This window comes from Chanos chanos, chromosome 5 (assembly GCF_902362185.1).
Source record: "Chanos chanos chromosome 5, fChaCha1.1, whole genome shotgun sequence".
In the NCBI taxonomy this organism is placed as follows: domain Eukaryota; kingdom Metazoa; phylum Chordata; class Actinopteri; order Gonorynchiformes; family Chanidae; genus Chanos; species Chanos chanos.
In genome coordinates this window covers 10,278,764-10,297,237 of record NC_044499.1, presented here as the reverse complement: position 1 = coordinate 10,297,237, position 18,474 = coordinate 10,278,764, and the positions used below count along the sequence as shown (strand labels likewise).

Sequence of the window (18,474 nt, the reverse complement as noted above, 5' to 3'; positions counted from 1 at the left end):
ATATTATGTCTACCATACTTCATAAGAAGTGTGTTAGGGGGACTGTTTTTCCCACCTCTGGGAGTCACACTAATAAGCAAGCAAAAATACAGGATAAATTGAATGAATACATATTTTGATCTTTTGCATGTAGGAGATGTTTAGAAGTTTAAAAACCCTCTACATTTGTTCCCTGGTTCAGCATGCCACTATAGGTTAGGACTGGGGTTTACGTATTAATATCATATATAATATATATCTGAATTTGTTCCATTTCAATTGCATGATCATTAAGTCTTTCCAGGAATTCAAAAGATGATTTTTAAACCATTGAGCTAAGCAGGGTTAACGTACATTTGCACACTTCAACAGTATAAGTACATAAACATACACTAATAGGTGTGTATATCTATGTACACGGACACATTTAAAAAGAACACACATGTATTTCAATATGTATACACATACGCACAGTTACAGCATACACTGAGAAGTGTTAAGTGCTAGATTCCAAGGATAGCTACTGCAAGCCCAGATCAGCATGCTGGGTTGCCATGGCTACGGTAATACTGATAGGCAGGATAACACAGTTTATTAATAACATCACATACTGTAAGCATTTCATCCTTCAGGTTCAGGGAGCCTGGATGTGACACCTCATCTTTTGTCTGTTTTTTTTTTTTGTTTGTTTTTTGTTTTTTGGGAGATTTGTTTGGGTTACAGCAGCTATATACAGAGGAGGAGCCCATATTGTCCAGTGTGAGGCCAGAGAGGGCAGTGCTTGTGCTAGAGGGAGGGGCCTCACACCTAGGTTGTGCTGTCAGTCATAGAGAATGTGCACAAAGGACATTGGAAAGACCCCTTTTCTTTCAGGCTGCCCTTCTATATGCCCGATCTGGGACAGAGAGAAAAACAGTTGACTTTAGTAACATATAGCAAGGAGACATCAATGTAAAATACTAAGAAATTATACAAGGAGATGTAGAGTTAAATAATGCAGGTCCACAGTCTCCAGCTATTACCTGCAGATATGATACATAACGTTCGACAAACAGAGCTTTTACTCACCCACCACTCCTGATCCTCCTCTCCTGTGACGACGATGACCTCTCCCTCTGCAAAGGTCAGCTCATCGTCATTATCGGCCTGGCAGTCGTAGATGGTTTTGACTCGCCGGGCTTTGCTCTTCCCCTGAGATTTGAGAGAAGGCTTCGATTATTCTCTATCAGTCAAAAGGGACCATGCACGGCAATTAAGTATCAATGAACAGTGTATCCTGTAATTGACGATGTTGTTTTCTTCAGTATTTCACCGAACATGCTAAGTGTAAAAGCAGTACATGTACTTAGCATATGTTTATGTATAGGACAATAAAAAAAAAAAGAAACCCTTATGCAGGGCTATTGCAAACACACCACGGGGCATGTATCGTAGTGTAACGCAATGCGATTCCGATCCTTTCAAGACGCCTCCTACATACCGTGTTTATCTTCCGTGGCAATGGTACCGGCATCTCCACGGTGCCAGCCAGCGCACCATTAGTGTCTTCGCTGGACTGTCTTGGAGAGAGCTCCCCCTGCTGACCGGAGGACTGAGCTTCAGTCAGCGGCGGCTTGGTAACCGCCTCCTCCGCGGCCGGCTGCTTCTGCGCGGCCTCTGGAGCCGTCACCGAAGGCTTGGATGGGATGTCAGAGAGCTGCGGCTTGGGTGGGAGATCTTTAAGCTGAGGTTTGGGTGGCAGGTCTGACAGCTGGGGTTTGGGGGGTAAATCTGACAGCTGTGGTTTGGGTGGCAGGTCAGACAGTTGGGGTTTAGGAGGCAGGTCTGACACGTGTGGTTTAGGTGGAAGGTCGCTCTGCTGAGGTCGCTCTGCCGGCTGCGGCACTTTCGGAGGAGGTTCCGTAGGTCTGGTGATCGCGTCTGAGGCTCTGATTGGCGCGTCTACGGCTCTCAGGGGCGTTTCTCCAGCTTGGGAGGGTTTCTGGGGGATCTCAGAGGACAGGCTGGGTTTGTCAACGGAGGGGAGGTGGACTGTGTCAATCTTCCTTAGTGCCACTGAAATGGAGAATACACGGAGATGTCATGTATCATCTACAGGGACATTGTCTGGAATGCTAATATTGTGTACTGAAAATTGATCTCGGACCATGAATGAACTTAACACTCACCCTTCTGAGGTAGTTTGGGTAGAACTCTTGGACCAAATGTTGATTTTGTGTTACTAGAAGTAGTGCTAAGATAGCGAGAAAACAAAAGTGATGAAAATGAATATCTGCTCACTCTGTGGGACTAGTAGGAATGAATGAGAACAATATTACATTAAAAAGAGCTGAGATATGAGCGGCTAGTGGGCGCACCTTTGCTGCTGCTGAATTCCTTCAAACTTATTTGCAGGAGAAGTCCTGTTCACAGGTGGAGGTGTAGACTCACTTCCTGTAGATAAGCAGGATAATGAGAAGGAAGGATCTAAACATTCATTACGGAAGCTCACTAACAGGAAACGCAGACCGGGTGACCTCAAACTCAAACTATTTCTGTTCTATGTCTGTCGGGTGTCAGACAAAGTCATGGTCGGGGTAGTATTAAAGTCACACTTCCTGTGAGAAAGCCTCTATGCGTCTCTCGAAAAGCTATGAGCCTTGCAAAAAGAAGCAATGTCAATTCTTATAGGTCTATGGCATTTGACTACAACACAGTCAGTAACAACTGTGCGTAATGTATCTGCAGCCAAGAAGAACCAAAAACCTGATATTTAAATTATTTCACGTAGCCTGTCTTTGAATGGCCCTCCCTCTGAGCTATGTCACATTAGACTGGATCAGATCGCTTGGCACAGGGTAAAAACATAACTTCTCAAGCTCGACTTTGTGACATCAGATGATGCCTACCTTTGCTTTGAGGGCCCTGGAGGACAGGGCTTGGGGGATCCGACAGGGTGCGCTTGTGTCCTGGCGGTGGGGGTGGAGCCCTCTTTTTCGACAAGGTGGAGCTCCCCCCTGCACAGGCCTGGGAGCTCAAGGGCAGGGAAGTGGGCGGGCCAGTTGAGGGGGCTAGGGGAGTTTTAAATGAAAAAAAAAGAACAAGTTTACATTAGAACATTAGAAAAATGTTTTGTTTTGTCACAAAGCAAGGCTACCTCTGATGATAAATTCTAAATCCTTCTTGGCTGCAGCATCAATCTCAACGTAGCCCTTATGCAACAGCTGAAATGATACTATCTACCAGACGACAAGGCGAATGATGCCTCTTTGAACAAAGTCAGTGTGTTTGGTCAAGAGTGAGACTGATCTGTTTCACAGAACAGGCTGGTAGGTGATGATTCATGAATTTGAAAAATAACCACATTAACATGAAACAATCACAACACACAGACGCTGTAAGCCAGTGTCATTGTGATTAGCATGAAAAGCGTGGCCTGGAGCCCTGCATTCCAGTTTCGATCTTATATAAGCTATGTGAGCAAGCATGACACGACACAGATATGGGCATATTTTCCACGCCCTGCTACGCTACATCGCATGAGCACATTTCAGATAGGGGCGTGTCCTGCTCCCCCGAGGTAAGAATTTACTGATTGCAACAACCGTGGTCTACCGTATCCCTCATCAGAATTAATGCATACTCGCCACTTAATGACCACAGAACATTCCAGATTATTCAAATGGAAATACAAATTTATTTTGCATATAAGTTCAGCAGAGTGTGTAGCACAGGGACAGCAGCAGACAGCGTACTGAGAAAAGAGCGGGCGACTCGTACCTTTGCCTGCGTTCTTGCTGGCCAGCGTGGGGCCGTCGGCACTGGGAGAGGCAGGCGTGTCTGTGGAGGTGCTGTAGACGGGGTTGGCGAAAGCCCCGTAGGAGAGCCGCTGTTTGTCCCGATGGCCCAAATAGCCCGGCAGGGACAGCTTCTCCTGGGGAGACACGCTGGATGAGTGACAGAAGCTCTGAGGCCGTGGAGAGCGCTCCTTCTTTACCGGGCTTGGCTGCAAGAGAAACGTAAGGTCAAAGTTCGGGAAAGACATAGCCAGCCAGCCAATAATACCACTCGGTCGACGCGATGATGTAAACAGCGTCTACTGGTATCTGTTACAGACGCTAAACTGAAACGAATATGAAAAAAAAAAAAAAGAGGAAATGTGGATGCGGCGATATTTGTTGGGACGTAAAACCGCAGTCGGACCTTGTCGTCCAGATCGTCATCGCTCTCATCGATCTCCTCCAGACGCAGGTTCCACTCGTACTCCACGTGAACGTGAGGGTTAAACTTCCCGGCTGCAGCCTCCACCAGCTGGACAAACACAGAAAGAAATAAAAAAAAAAACAAAAAAACAGAGAGAAATTATACTTCAGAAAACTTGCACGTTCTCAGAACCAAAAGCCAATATCAACACAGGAAGAAAAAGAAGAAGAGGACAAAGAGGAAAAACGTGGTTTCGGTGGGTGACTACGAAGGCAGATTACGGCAAAATATTTGTTGAATCGGTGTACTACTGTTCAATCACTGGGGCTGCCTCTTTGAGTAGTGCTGGAGTGAATGAATGCAGAGACTGAAGACTCACTGGCTCCTCACACTGGGAGTTCTTCAGTCGCCTCGCAATGTCCAATGCCGTCTCTCCATTCTGGTTGACTGAAATAGGGAAGTGACATTTTAAAGTGGACGACTAATTGTGTGAGCTATAAATCAGGGAAACCCGTGGCCTGTACAACGTTACAAAATTTCAAGCTTTGCACAGTAAACCATAACGTCACTTGACACAGATTGCAAACTTATATATGAAGCACACCTGAATAATCAACAACCCTAAAAAAAAAAAACACACACACTTAAGATTCAAGCATTGTTTTCTGGCTCACCTAAGTCGATGCCTGGCTTTCCCCTCAGCAGGAGTTTGAGACACTCTGGTTTGTCATACATGCAGCAGTAATGGAGTGCTGTGTTCCCTCTTTCTGTTTGTCTGTCTAGATTCCCACTGCACTCACAGTGACAGATCAAGACATCTTAATGAATACTTTCTTTTTTCATTCTGTAAGTGTATAGTCTGCTCAAAACAAACTATATATTTCTCGTTGCTGCGTGTAATTATGAACTTATGTACCTGTTTTGGACGAGAAAGTCAACCAGGTGCAGAGAGGTCTGGTCTGATGTTCTTATGGCAAAATGGAGAGCAGTCTCTCCTGGATCCTAGATATTTCATTTGGGTAGATACATAATTAAGACACTGACCGTCAAAAATAAAAAGATTAATTCACGGAACAAAATCCTCCGACGCGGCTTGACCTTTCTGGTCGCCGTGGTTTTGTTTAAATAAACAGGTGTGTAAAAAATACTGAAGTGAGTCACGGCTAAAAACAAAGGAAAAGAAAAAAAAAAAGTGTTTCGTCGCAGACTTTGACGGTTCCTCACCTGTCCTGCCTCTGGGAAAGGCTCCAGAAGCTCCACTCCGTCCGCATAGAGCTGGATCAGAGCCATCAGGTCGCGGGTCCTCACCGCCTCATACAGATCGCCCTGCCTGGCCGTCGCCGTGCAGGCGGTCCTGCGGGCAAAACGATGCTCCACGTATTTGGCGTTGATGTACTCCTTCCTCTCCGTCCTGTGGACAGAGCACGGGGGGGTTCGCTCACTTTAAGGTCGACCAGTTTGGCAGACGCCACTATAGCGACGCGTAATCAATGTCAGCTCTTATGTCAACTTAATAGTTCCAGAGAAATGAAGATTAATGTCTATAATTTACTGAGCTTCACATTTGTGTGTGTGTGTGTGTGTGTGTGTGTGTGCGTGTGTGCGTGTGTGTATGTATGTGTATTTGCATGTGTTTGTGCGTGTGTGTGTGTGTGTATGTTTGTGTCTGTGTATGCGTGTGTATTTGCATGTGTTTGTGCGTGTGCGTGTGTGTGTGTGTGTGTGTGTACGCGTGTGCATTTGCATGTTTGTGTGTGTGTGTGTGTGTGTGTGTGTGTGTGTGCTTTATGCCTGGGTCAGGATGAGGGTGGAATGTGGGGGCTTCGATACTCACATATCACTTGAGGGTGTCGGTTTTGGTGAAGGACTTGGTAGATTCCCCTCCAAAATTTCATTAAAACTACTATTTCCTACATTCTTGGCCAGCTGTGGACAAACAGCATCCATAAGTCGTCAGTGCAAAACATCTCCCAAGGAATAAATTCCATTTGGATTCAGACAGTTGGCTGATGCCTCTGTGGTCTGCTTGGTACTTAACAATAAGTTTGGGTCAACTGCCAACAGGTGTTGAGGCCAAAACGTAACAATCTGATGTTGTCCTCTACATTAACAATGCCACAACATATTCAGTACATATTTCACAAGACATCTACAAAACACAAGACATCTACATATGTAAAACTGCAGTTACTTTGTGGGTGGTTACAGTAGTTATTACACAGAAGTAATACTGAATTTAGTTACACACCAATGCTAATTAAATTTAGCCCTTATATAAGTCAGGACTTATAATAAAGCTGCCGTTGATCAATTTATCTTTTTTTAATGTGTGTTTACACTGTCATAGCTTTACTCATTCTTATCAGGTGTTACAGGCATGACAGGCACGTAAATCTTAATGCGTTGAATCAGTCAATGTACAAAACAAAATTCTATTACAGAGGACCAACCAAAAAGATAAGACACCAGTTTGATCTACTGTAGCTTACCAAGAGTTCAGAGGTGCCTAATTTGTCGAGTTCCATGGACTGAATCCGTGAAATATGGACTCCCATCTCCCTGTGGATGCCTGAGCACTCTATACAGGTCAGGATACCCAGGTTAGTGGACAACCATTTAGGCTCTGTGAAAAAAGTCAAAAGAACGGTCATTAATACACTAATGCACACAGACTGTTCCATAGACATTGCCTCTGCTCAGCGCTGTTCATTTTTAAGCCAGTAGGGGGCACAAGGCACCATGTATGAGAGAAAGTGAGGGAGGAAGCGAGATGGAGGGAAAAAAGCAAGCGAGATTCTCCTTTTTTTTTTTTTTTATTATTACAAGACTGCAGAATTATGAGCTGTACGGTTAGCAGTGAAGTTTAACGCAAGTGGGATTATTTAAATACGTAAACGCATAACATCACATCTATGGGGAAAACTGAGAGTTACAGAGTATGTGACTGAGGATGGAGCAGACAGTCGTCACATGTACACAGTCACCTGGTGCCCCACAGTCACAGCAGAGTTCGTTCCCGGGCATGCGCAGCACGTCCTCTATGATGGCTTTAGTCAAATCCTCCAGACTGTCATCTCCCGCACTCTGTTCTCCACGAAAGGCCATGTTCAGAGCCTCCTCCTTACTGTTAGTCAGCACTGAGATCCATCTGTAAAACGCAGACACTTATTTCACCTGCGAAACGTACGCTTTCACAAACACGTACGCTCGCACTTACAAAACCCCCCCCCACACACACACACACACACATACACACACACACACGTACCTACAAACACAGATAAACACGAGAAATGCCAGTCTCATTAACACTTACACATCCAAACACCTGCACGTGTGCTCCTCCACGCATGGTCTTCTGCGTTCTTACCTTACCGAATATATGCACACATACATGCATGTATACACACGTATGTATACACACACTCTCTCACCACACACACACACACACACATGCACACATATTCACAAACACACACACACACACACTCACACACCGCTGAACACAGATGGCACTCAATATTATTACTCACACATTCACACTTACATCACAAACTCCTGTTCATCTTCTGCCTGGAAGTGATAGGTGCGATTATCTGAAGGGAGGGGTGGGGGTGGACAGGCAAAGACAGATGAGAAAAGCACATTACATTATCAGTACTATGGCAACACAGTGTATGTGCACTTAACCATCTCTGTAATAGCCGTGGACGTAAACAGGGCTTGCTTGCTGACATTGATGTATACAGTTACATGTTGGAGAGTGTACGGGAATGGTCCGTGTGATCGACTCACGAGAGATCAGGTCGAAACATTTTTTATCCTCTCCTGGTTTCACTTGGCAGGTTAGCAGGTTTAGCCTTACGGGCTGCCTGTTGGACTAGAGAGATACACACAGTCGTGATAGAACTGAACTGGGAACTAACAGGAAGATCTGAACATCAGACTTATATAACACTGCGCGCCTACTGCACTCAACTCCACTCATTTAAACCACATTCATCAAGGAATAAAAACACCACTAACTAAATGTTAGTTACATTATGTTGTTGTCAGATGACTCCAGGCATCACAGTCTCTGATTGATCTGCAAATATGCTGTCACTGTGAGCTATTCATTCAGACCTGTGTGTGATTGGAGATCATTACACTGGATTACAGGACATAGTGAGACACAGTATTCCCCTGTGCGTAGAGCAGCGAGAGGACTCCCTCCACACTCTGTCTCTCTGCCACACTAACATCATTATCAGATGAGTCATAGCACATGGGGAGGAGGCTGTTACCACGGTTACCGGGCAGAGCTATCTCTCACCTGCAGACTGATGGTGCGCGTGAGGCTTGAGCATGAGTGGTAACGTATAAAATTCAACCCAGTAGAACCGATAATATACAAAAAGTAGGTTTGGATTAAAAGAACAAATTTAAAGTGCTTGAAACTTAACTGACTTTAATTCAGCCCTCAATCTGCTCTGTCTGATGTTCATTATTAAACAAAATACCACTTTCAACGACATTAAGCAATGTAAACGTGTAGACTCACTGTAGCATGAGAGATGGTGAGAATGCCATTCTTAACAGAACATTTCCTCCTCTGCCAAACCTTACGGAGCCTGGAGGACAATAAAAAGAATTAGATTTTAATAAAATTTACCATCCTAACTTCAAATATGTTCTCTGTATAAAAGGAGAAGAAGCCCAAGTGTCCTGATTTCATTTAAAGTTGTGATCATTGAAACAAGAAAATCTCCAGAATTTCTGATGAGGTCCTCTGAAAATATTTTTAATATTTTTATGCCCATGAACCTCTAAAGTGCCGAACAAATACTGAGATATGAAAGTAGAGATTTTCATTACAGTAATTCAATCTCCACTCACTGCAACAGAAGTGTGAAAAATGATTTCATGAATAGATTTCAAGAGGCTGAATTGATAAATTACTGACTAAAAAACAATCCAAACCCACCCGTCGCTTTTCTTCATAAGGTAACCCTTTTTCTCACTGCCAAACTCTTTATTGCCCTGCAGTTGATGCATACTATAGCCACTCTGCTTGCTCTGAGAATCCTGCAAAAACACAACACGAAGTCATACACTAATGTACTTTACACACCATTACAGACATTACAGTTTCACAAACACAAAGACGCAGCACTGAAAGCAATCAATACACTTAGCGCATCAATCAGTCATTAAAACTCCACAAAAATGAGGAAAAATCACTGCAGAACGTAATTAGCCAATAGAAAGTGTGATGATAGAAAACGCGCAGCCAATATAGAGGCATTAGTGAAGCACTTACTCTCCTAGACTTCAATCAGAAGGCAGCAAAAGAGGGAAAAGCAGAGAGTCAGAAATGCAAATATAGCACTGCACCATAAAAACAGGAAGACAACGAGACAAATCTTAAAGGGCATCTACCAGACAATATCTGAAGAATATTGTAAGAAGAGTGACTGGATATAATTGTATTCAAATTCACATCCAATGATGCATGACTAATAATTATCAGTGGGCACAGTAAAGGGACATTTGTAATCTCTGTCTGTGCTAATCTTTGTCTTTCCTGTTAACATTAACTTCCTGTGCTAGGACATGCACACAGCTATAGGAACATATGAAAATCAGGCAGAACTGTCTCCAGAGGCTTGTACACGTCAAGATTGCGAAGGACGAATTATTCAGGAACACTGTAGCAGAATTCATATCTCAACTCGTCTAATTAATTCTTAATACTGTCGCTAACAGCATGTTCCCACCTCATTACGTGCTAAGCTAGGGCCCTCATGCATGTCAAACAGCATGTATCAAAGATGATCTGAGCACTAATGCTAATCTGATGGATTTTTCAGTTATCAGAGTCAAAGTAGCAAAAAAATGGCTCTGATTAAAAAAAAAAAAAGTCCTTTGGGTCTGGTAAATGTCTTTCAGTAGAAACGATCAGTCGCTGTAATTATATTACCTTTACGTTTCGTATGTGTTCAACCCAAAAGAATAAAGATCCTGAAGACGGATCCACAGGGGGCCACCTTTAGTAGTGTACTTACCTCTTTTTGATCCAGCTGGAGGGAGGACTTGATAAGGTCCCTGAGAGCAGTTAGCTGTTTCTTCTCCTCATCCTGGGTTTGTTTTATCTGAGAACCGAGAGGCAACGTGACATACTTAACGCCGAAAAAAAAAAAAGTATATACGTGATGTTCTCGGTATCCTCTCAAAAGAGAGAGAAAAGCACTCCTTAACAATGACTACAATGGTTTCTATCTCAGAACATCCTTGAAACCTTCAGATACCACTTCAAAAATGTAACTGTCATGAAAACCCCGGCAAAAGACGAGCCACACAGGGCTTATGTAACGTTTGCCTTAAAAAGTAATACTCTTCTGTGCATAGCTATACAAACTCCACATAAAAATCGTGACAAAATCAGCGTAAAAGGTCACCTTGAGAATGAGGTAATAAAATACCTTATCAAAGGCTTACTCACATTATAAAGATCAGCTGCCAGCTTCTCAATGTACTGCTTCAATTTGTCAGCAGTTTTCAAGCCATCTTGGAAAAAGCTACGGGAAACATGATTCAAATTCATTAGAACAGAGTGAACCGGAGATGTAGATCTCAATACGACAGACAGAGTTAAGGTAGAGTTAAATCATGGAAACGTCGTTTAGAAGCCAAGCACTAGCACTTTCAAACTCGGAAAAAAGGGAGGACTCTGTTACTTAGGGAACAGGTGGCTGACCGCACACACAGGGCTGTAATGCACTGCTGTTCTAACAAGACAAAATAAGCAGGTCACTGTGGGTTAGTGTTAGAGCTTTACTCACTTGCACTGTGCATGGTAATACTTTATGAGGTTCTGGAGAAGGTCCACTCCCTTCTTGGTCTTGATCTCATTGACTTTGATCAGATACTGTTCAGAAACACCATGGAAACAAAGTGTGTGTGTGACATATGAGAGGAAAGTGATTTAATCTTGTTCATACATAGTCAGCAGTTCACAAGCCCAACCTAACATGCATTGATTACATTGTTCAGACAAGACTCTTATGTTGTCCCATGTTGAATTATCTCTGTGCATTATAAGCCAGATCACATAAAGATTGATTTCTGCAGGCGTTATGGACATATGTGTCATCTAATCTGCACTTTAAATGTTGTGAAACAAAGCCATTAAATTCTGTCTTTAAAGTGAGATCTTTGATGTACATTCTCAGGTGGTCAGAATTTAAATTCTCACATGTGCTCTGTCTTTGATCTGTTCAGTGTCTGCTGGACTTTGCCATCAAGTAAAATCAAAACCAGAACTAAAACTAGAATAAAAACTAAATGTAACACCCATAGCACAGCATGTGCACACATCGTACGGCAGTCAACTAAAATTGAAATTAAAAAAATGCAAGACTATGTAGAATCAAACTAAAACGAAACTTGAAATAAGTACTGAAAATTGAAAAGAAATAATAGTTAAATAAAGAAGCGCAATGTAACTACACAGGCTCTTTGCAAACTCACCTCGCACATCTGAAGCTGAAAGAGCCGCCGTTCTTTTTCCATCTCCTCAGCAATCTCCGCTCCAGTGATCTCAGTCCGGATCATTCCGTGCTGCTTAGCGTGCTCTCGTTTCTCCTTCTCGATTTTAGTGCTGAAACATTACAGATAAACACAGAAGAGAAAAGGTATGAAATAATCCAATCACACTGTGACACCCAATTTCACAGAATATGTTGTTTCCCTGGTACTTTCCGAAGTCCAAATATGTATGAAATATACATTATTGTTGTCATTAATGTTTAGCGACTATAAACAGAGACAGCAACTGCTTGACAAAGACAGGCCATTACTAGACAAATATAAACATAAAACTACACATTTAAAAGACACTTACAATTTGGCTTCGTAGTCTTTCCATGCTTTGTCAAAGGGCTTTTTAATATCCTATGGAGGGAGAAATTACATAAAAATGTGTGAAGGTCTATAAAGTTAAGCAAGCATTTAAAGAGTTCAATTTTCACATTAGATTTGTAACAGTACATTCACCCTATTCAGTACAGGACTTTCTCAGAGCTCTGCGTTCACTGTGAACAAACAACGAGCCTTCGTATTTCCTAAAGCGTGCATGCACAAAAACACAAATATCTCACAGTAACACTGCCAATGGAGCTCTTCAGTAGTTTTAAACGGTATTTGTCCAACAAGGCGGAAAAACACAGACATTAAAGCGAAGGTCTGAGAATGTCCTCCGGGGACATCACTTATAGCCTTCTCCTGCCCCTTGCCTCCACTGCCGTCAATAACAGCATCAGAGAGCAACTTCATACACATTTCTGCTGAGTCAGAGAGATGGAGGGATACTGAGTGAGGGAGGGATTGTGGGGTGGGGGTGTTGGTGGGGGTGGGAAACATACTTTGCCTACTGCACAAATGGAGAGCAGTCTCACCACGCTTACTCAGATATTCAGCTGAACCTGCAGAAAACATCTGACGCGGTGGGGGAGGGGGGGGGGGGGTCGGTATAATGTGGAAACAGTCCTCACAGTCTTTCCAAAACAACTCTGTGTAAAGCCGTGCACTTAGCCTGACTAATTATATAATGGTTACGCTACAGCCAACATCGCAACTGCCATCGCGGAGATTTCCACAGCGTCTTGACAAAGTAGCCAGCCTGATGCCTCGACTTTTTTAAAACCAGGCTGAAAACACTGTTAAAGGGTATTTATGTCCATCCGCTGAATGAAAAAAAAAGGGGGGGGGGCATTCCATCCACACATGTAACTGACTGGCGGTAACACTGCCCATTCATTGTGTAAACTGATTTAAAAAAGACTGTGGAGAAAAGGAACCTCTCATTTAACGTCTCTGAGATTTACAATGTAGGTTTTTAGGCCTGAGGCCACTTCTTTATTCAAGGCCTGAAGGTTGTAAATCTGCATGTGTACACCGAGGGTCTTTTCCAATTAGGTAGCAGAGGGAGCACGGCTTTAAATCTCACCCCTTTCACCCCCTTCAGATCCCCTTTGAGCAGCGAGTCCAGGGTGAAGATGACGTTATGGCTGAGGCTCTGGAGCTGGAGAGGAGAGGAGAGGAGAGGAGAGAGAGGAAACGGAAGGGAGCAGAAAAAACAAATAAACAATTATAATAACAGTTAAAATGATACAGCAGGGTTATGTGTTCATTTGTTTCCTTGAAGTGTCGTAAAAACAGAATTTAAAAAAAACAAAAACAAAACAGAGAATCTAAGTGTCTCTGTCGGGAATCCCTGGAGGAACAAACTGTCTCCAGAGTGGATGAGTCAACAATGTGACCAGATTTTTCTTGTAACAGAGGTCAGAATTCCAGGACAAAATGTGAGGTTTATATCATTTACAGTGCTTAATCTGTAAATAAAGGACATGCAAATCTTCACACAAACACACACACACACACACACACACACACACACACACAGTGCTTCTCTCTAGACCGTTTTTCTTTTGGCTCGTGCATGAAAATAATATTGCACTTCCTTGTTGCTTGAACTTGAATGATTACTTCACAGCTGTTCTGTAAGTAATCCATCAGATTTCCATCCACCGCATCAGGATGTGAACCGAACATTCGACAGTGAAGTATAAACATAAAATCTACAATACCCCCAAAAAAAATAACGTAACTGCCTTTCATTAGAAGTAGACTAGACTACCGCCCTAAGGAAAAAATTTTAATGGTAAATGAAATGTAGAACAATAAATGGGTCTGTGTTTTTTTTTTGTACAACATCTGTGTTTGTTTAGTTTTCAACTCTATTCCATAGTGCCAGACAATTTCATGCACCGATAGCTTGAGCTCACCAGGTTCTTGAGTAGGGCAGCCAGTTCCTTGATGAGGTCGGAGAACTTGACAAAGGCTGTGCCCAAATCGGAGTTGTCCCGGCTGATGAAATTACTGCCAAACTTGTCCAGTGCTTGGCCATAGTTCTCCTCATTCTGGACATGTTCTGTCAGAAAAGGACAATATGTGCTTAACAATGTTTATCAGACAAGAGTGTTTACACATGGACCTTCAGACCATCTCAGTGTTCAAAATATTTTATTTGTTTCAATGAGCTGTGGTTCACAAAAAAAAAAAAAATCTTTCAATTCTGGTGGAATCTGAACGGGTTGTTTGTTTGATGGTAATACATTCTCTCAACTTAATGGTTAACTGAAGTTTAGACGAAACCAGATACAGCTGACAAACAACCATGTTTCCGGCTGGGTGGAGCCGTAATGCGAAGCGAGTGCGGAATATTCATCGGAGTAAAAAATTCAATTCCAATATAATCCCAGTACCACCCCAGGGACAGGGAACACTCAGTACAACATTCCTGGATTCTTCACTAATCCCCAAACTGGGGCAGCTTCCTGTGTGTGATCCAGAGAGAGGGCGGCAGGGTGAATCAGTAAAGCCCCCTATGCTAACATATATGCTGATGCTGCTGTACAGAGCAAGGACAAAAAGGAGGGCTTTGGCTCTACTCTATTATTTTCACATAGGACCATAAAAGCATTATTTCTGCGTGCAGAAACTTCTGAGAAGGGCCAAGAGCAATTTGTCTCTAGGAAAAACACAACAGAAAACACACAGAAAGTGGCAAACATAAATAAATAAATAAATAAATGAATAGATAAGAGTATGGAGATGGAAAGAGCTGGTTCTTCTCTGAGGTCAGTTCTTATGTTGATAGCGACACAAAAGTCCTGTCTGCTCATCAGGGAGACTGTAGTCAGAGAGCAGCCTGTGGAATGCCATCCTCATCTGGGACTGATTCTCCCCCCCCCCCCCCCCCCCCCCCCCCCCCCCCCCCCCCTCTCTCTCTGGGACCCGAGCCCTTGGCACACTGACACCATTAGGTCATGTGCCTTCTGGAGAAAAGGGAGGAGATCCAGTCCCCCCCCCTAAAAAAAAAGATTTGTTGGCCAAACAGGGAGCCCTGTGCCAGAGGCAGTTTGGACCGGGAGTTTGGGACGCGAGTTCAAAATCATTACTCAAATCTCCTCTGAACTAATTAAAGAGCAATGTTTCCACGGCTTATCTCATATATTTACAACATCTCCATCAACAATAAATGAACTAGGAACATGAAAATTTCATGATCAATATTTTGATAAAAGCTTACATTGGAATGTGGAAATGTGAAACATAACTCCTTTAACATAACAGATTAGGGTTATGTTACGTACATAAGATCATATTTTACATAAGAGAGATTTAACCTGAAAAACTAACTATTACTCCAATGTGTGAAAGTTACAAAGGGGAATCAAATGGCCGTGTCAAACATTAACTGGTACAGAAACTATGCTAAGCTGATAATGGTCTATATGATAACTGGGTTGCTTTAATATTTAATTAGCAAGGAACAAGATACCACAACAGTATGTGAGTCTGCTTAAACCACACAGGTTTGCGCTTCCTGTCCTACTAAAGCATTAGTCATTTTTTTTTTGTGCTAATACAGAGCCCTGTTCTGTAACGGTGATGTAGGCTATATCATTATATTACCTTATTCCCATTCACAACAGCCAAAATGATTTCATTCAGCAGTGCTTCAGAAAGACCAGATGATTTTCTTAGGTCAGCTGAACTATGTGTGGTGGCACTTGCTGACTCATGTCTTCTGATGCCTCACTATGCGTTTAAAGCGAGGGTTGCCCGTTCTTCTCCCCCGGAGGGCTGCAGTTTGTATATTTGCCTTAATCAGTTTATCAACGTTCAGATGTGTAAGATTAGCATTAGAGGAAAACAGCGCAGGAGCGTGGTCCTCTGGAAGGAGAACCGCCCAGCTGGGGTCGAAAAGGTCACAAAATAATGAGTCTCCGGGGAATCCCCAGGGTCAGTATGGGGTCAACCAATAAATCTGATGTTAACGAAAGACAGCGGGGGTAATAATGATCCAGTGTGGTTCGCGTGAGGTTGGCCGTATGGATTTCAGCAAAAGCATTGGGAGTGTTGGCCAGTGATGTAAAAATAGCTCTTATTAGATCTCTATAGCGGGGAGTCTTTAACACCAACACAGACCAGGACTCACACTACAGACCGAGTTTTTCTTTCATCAGAAAGATCAAAAAAAAAAAAAAAAAGGAGGACAAAAAGCAAATGGGGAATGTGTGTGTGTGTGTGTCTGTGTGTGTGTGTTTTTTTTTCACATTTGGAACCTGAATCTGACCAGGAAGGCCTCCAGTACATTCATTACCAAGGCACATTTGGTTCAATTCCTTGAAAAGTCACAGACCGGCTGCCAAAAATAGAGCTCTGAAGACAATCTCTAGTCATCACCTTTGTTCACAACTTTATGGAAAGCTGTAAATGTTCTAGGCCTTTGCTCCATTTAAATCCTCACTGGAGCTGTGCAGTGTTCATAAGAGCATCTTCAAGAGTAAGTTCTGGAAAGCAGGACTGTATTCCTGTGCAGGGAAAGCATTACTGTACTCTCTCCAACACACAGTTTTAGAATACTGTACTCTCTCCAACACACAGTTATAGAATACTGTACTCTCTCCAACACACAGTTATAGAATACTGTACTCTCTCCAATACACAGTTATAGAATACTGTACTCTCTCCAACACACAGTTATAGAATACTGTACTCTCTCCAATACGCAGTTATAGAATACTGTACTCTCTCCAACACGCAGTTATAGAATACTGTACTCTCTCCAACACACAGTTATAGAATACTGTACTCTCTCCAACACGCAGTTATAGAATACTGTACTCTCTCCAACACGCAGTTATAGAATACTGTACTCTCTCCAACACACAGTTTTAGAATACTGTACTCTCTCCAACACACAGTTATAGAATACTGTACTCTCTCCAATACGCAGTTATAGAATACTGTACTCTCTCCAACACGCAGTTATAGAATACTGTACTCTCTCCAACACACAGTTATAGAATACTGTACTCTCTCCAACACACAGTTTTAGAATACTGTACTCTCTCCAATACACAGTTATAGAATACTGTACTCTTTCCAATACAGCACAGTATTCTAATCACCACACCCTTGAAAAAGTGAATAAGGCATTTCAGTGCCGAGCTACAACAAAAAATGAGCCATCCAGCTGGTTAGCCAGGGTAAAGAGAGAGATTAAAAAACTAGTCCAGAAAACTAGGTTAGAGTATTATGGGAATCAAAATTGTATGCTGTCTCTATAACTCTCTGCTACCTCGAATGGACATCTTAACGAGCAACTGTCATATTTTTCTTAAGTTCCCAACCAGTCATACCTTTACCCCCATGTTGGTGTCCATTCCGCATCACTGGTTTACCAGCTCTGGCGGTCTTTAAGAAGAGCAGCCATGTCTAACTGTAACTGTCCACGTCAGCCTGGATTCTGACCCGTGCAGCCGCGGGCCACAGGCCATAGCTCCCGGCCCGTATGCCGGTCCGCAAAGACTGGCCACTGGCATCTTGAGCCCGCGGTTCAGGATTACGAGATCCCAAGTTGATAAAGGGCAGCGATGCCCTGTCACCGAGCATGTCACAACCTCCCGCCGTCATGCTCCCGAGTGCTGAGTTATATTGTCTGAAGGGTCACGTGGCATCAGTGCAGTGCCTGCGCGTGTCATGACCTCTTAGACTGAGTAGCCCCCAGGGCAAGACACATAAACTCTGCAGCCTGTGGGGGGAGGGCGGGGGGGGTTGGGTCTTGCATGATGACACTGTCTCTGACAGCTGAGGAAACCTAGCTCTCTCTCACATCAACCAAACTCGTGTTTTTTTGTTTTTTTTTTGACAGGTATTTTTTTTCCTAGCAAATGACTACGAACAGTATTATTGGATAAATATCATATCTTGGAAATCATGAAATGAATATGATAATTTAGCATTTCTGACAAAGACTATAAATATCGAATGCAGTGCTGCATATGAATATAGCGTAAGGGAAAATAAAAAAAAATCAGATCTGTCTAAATAATGACAAAAAAGGTTTCAGATATACACGGGACTCACCTTGGCCTGAGTTGTACACTGCTTTGACTGATTTCTTCACCTTCTGTAATGCTGTTCGGTCCTGATCCAAAGCCTGAGGACAGACAAGAGAGTGAAAGACGCTTAGAGACACAATAGGAAAATAAATTTCATTTTTGGGAGATACTACATGATTTATATATTCACACCTCCTTTAAAAAAAAAAAAAAAAAAAAAAAGTACACGATTATCCAGTTGTCATTTCTCATTAATTACATTCACACTGACGAACAAGCACAGGAATTCCTTCACATACTTTAAATACAGCAGCATGAGCTGTATAGACACTACTGCTCATTTAGTGTTGTATTCAGA

At 42.8% G+C, this 18,474-nt stretch overlaps 1 protein-coding gene across 4 annotated transcripts in view; it reads right to left on the bottom strand.

Annotated features, from left to right (window-relative positions):
- Positions 1 to 799: 799 nt before the first annotated feature.
- asap1a (ArfGAP with SH3 domain, ankyrin repeat and PH domain 1a) overlaps positions 800 to 18,474 on the bottom strand; it is a 30,599-nt gene continuing 12,924 nt past the window's right edge. The window contains exons 3-31 of one of the 4 annotated variants that reach the window (XM_030773275.1): positions 18,142 to 18,214; positions 13,989 to 14,134; positions 13,151 to 13,225; positions 12,047 to 12,096; positions 11,674 to 11,803; positions 10,986 to 11,071; positions 10,646 to 10,721; positions 10,209 to 10,295; positions 9,464 to 9,472; positions 9,128 to 9,228; positions 8,705 to 8,774; positions 7,957 to 8,041; positions 7,709 to 7,757; positions 7,146 to 7,309; positions 6,651 to 6,784; positions 5,996 to 6,087; positions 5,386 to 5,572; positions 5,078 to 5,163; positions 4,836 to 4,951; positions 4,541 to 4,608; positions 4,162 to 4,269; positions 3,739 to 3,964; positions 2,859 to 3,029; positions 2,337 to 2,418; positions 2,148 to 2,212; positions 1,938 to 2,034; positions 1,460 to 1,886; positions 1,048 to 1,170; positions 800 to 874 (exon numbers count right to left, since the gene is read on the bottom strand). In XM_030773275.1, coding sequence (XP_030629135.1) covers positions 800 to 874; positions 1,048 to 1,170; positions 1,460 to 1,886; positions 1,938 to 2,034; positions 2,148 to 2,212; positions 2,337 to 2,418; positions 2,859 to 3,029; positions 3,739 to 3,964; positions 4,162 to 4,269; positions 4,541 to 4,608; positions 4,836 to 4,951; positions 5,078 to 5,163; positions 5,386 to 5,572; positions 5,996 to 6,087; positions 6,651 to 6,784; positions 7,146 to 7,309; positions 7,709 to 7,757; positions 7,957 to 8,041; positions 8,705 to 8,774; positions 9,128 to 9,228; positions 9,464 to 9,472; positions 10,209 to 10,295; positions 10,646 to 10,721; positions 10,986 to 11,071; positions 11,674 to 11,803; positions 12,047 to 12,096; positions 13,151 to 13,225; positions 13,989 to 14,134; positions 18,142 to 18,214 — 3,258 coding nt within the window. The remainder of the gene's footprint in view (positions 875 to 1,047; positions 1,171 to 1,459; positions 1,887 to 1,937; positions 2,035 to 2,147; positions 2,213 to 2,336; positions 2,419 to 2,858; positions 3,030 to 3,738; positions 3,965 to 4,161; positions 4,270 to 4,540; positions 4,609 to 4,835; positions 4,952 to 5,077; positions 5,164 to 5,385; positions 5,573 to 5,995; positions 6,088 to 6,650; positions 6,785 to 7,145; positions 7,310 to 7,708; positions 7,758 to 7,956; positions 8,042 to 8,704; positions 8,775 to 9,127; positions 9,229 to 9,463; positions 9,473 to 10,208; positions 10,296 to 10,645; positions 10,722 to 10,985; positions 11,072 to 11,673; positions 11,804 to 12,046; positions 12,097 to 13,150; positions 13,226 to 13,988; positions 14,135 to 18,141; positions 18,215 to 18,474) is intronic. The other 3 variants (XM_030773277.1, XM_030773274.1, XM_030773276.1) reach the window with 3 other exon arrangements.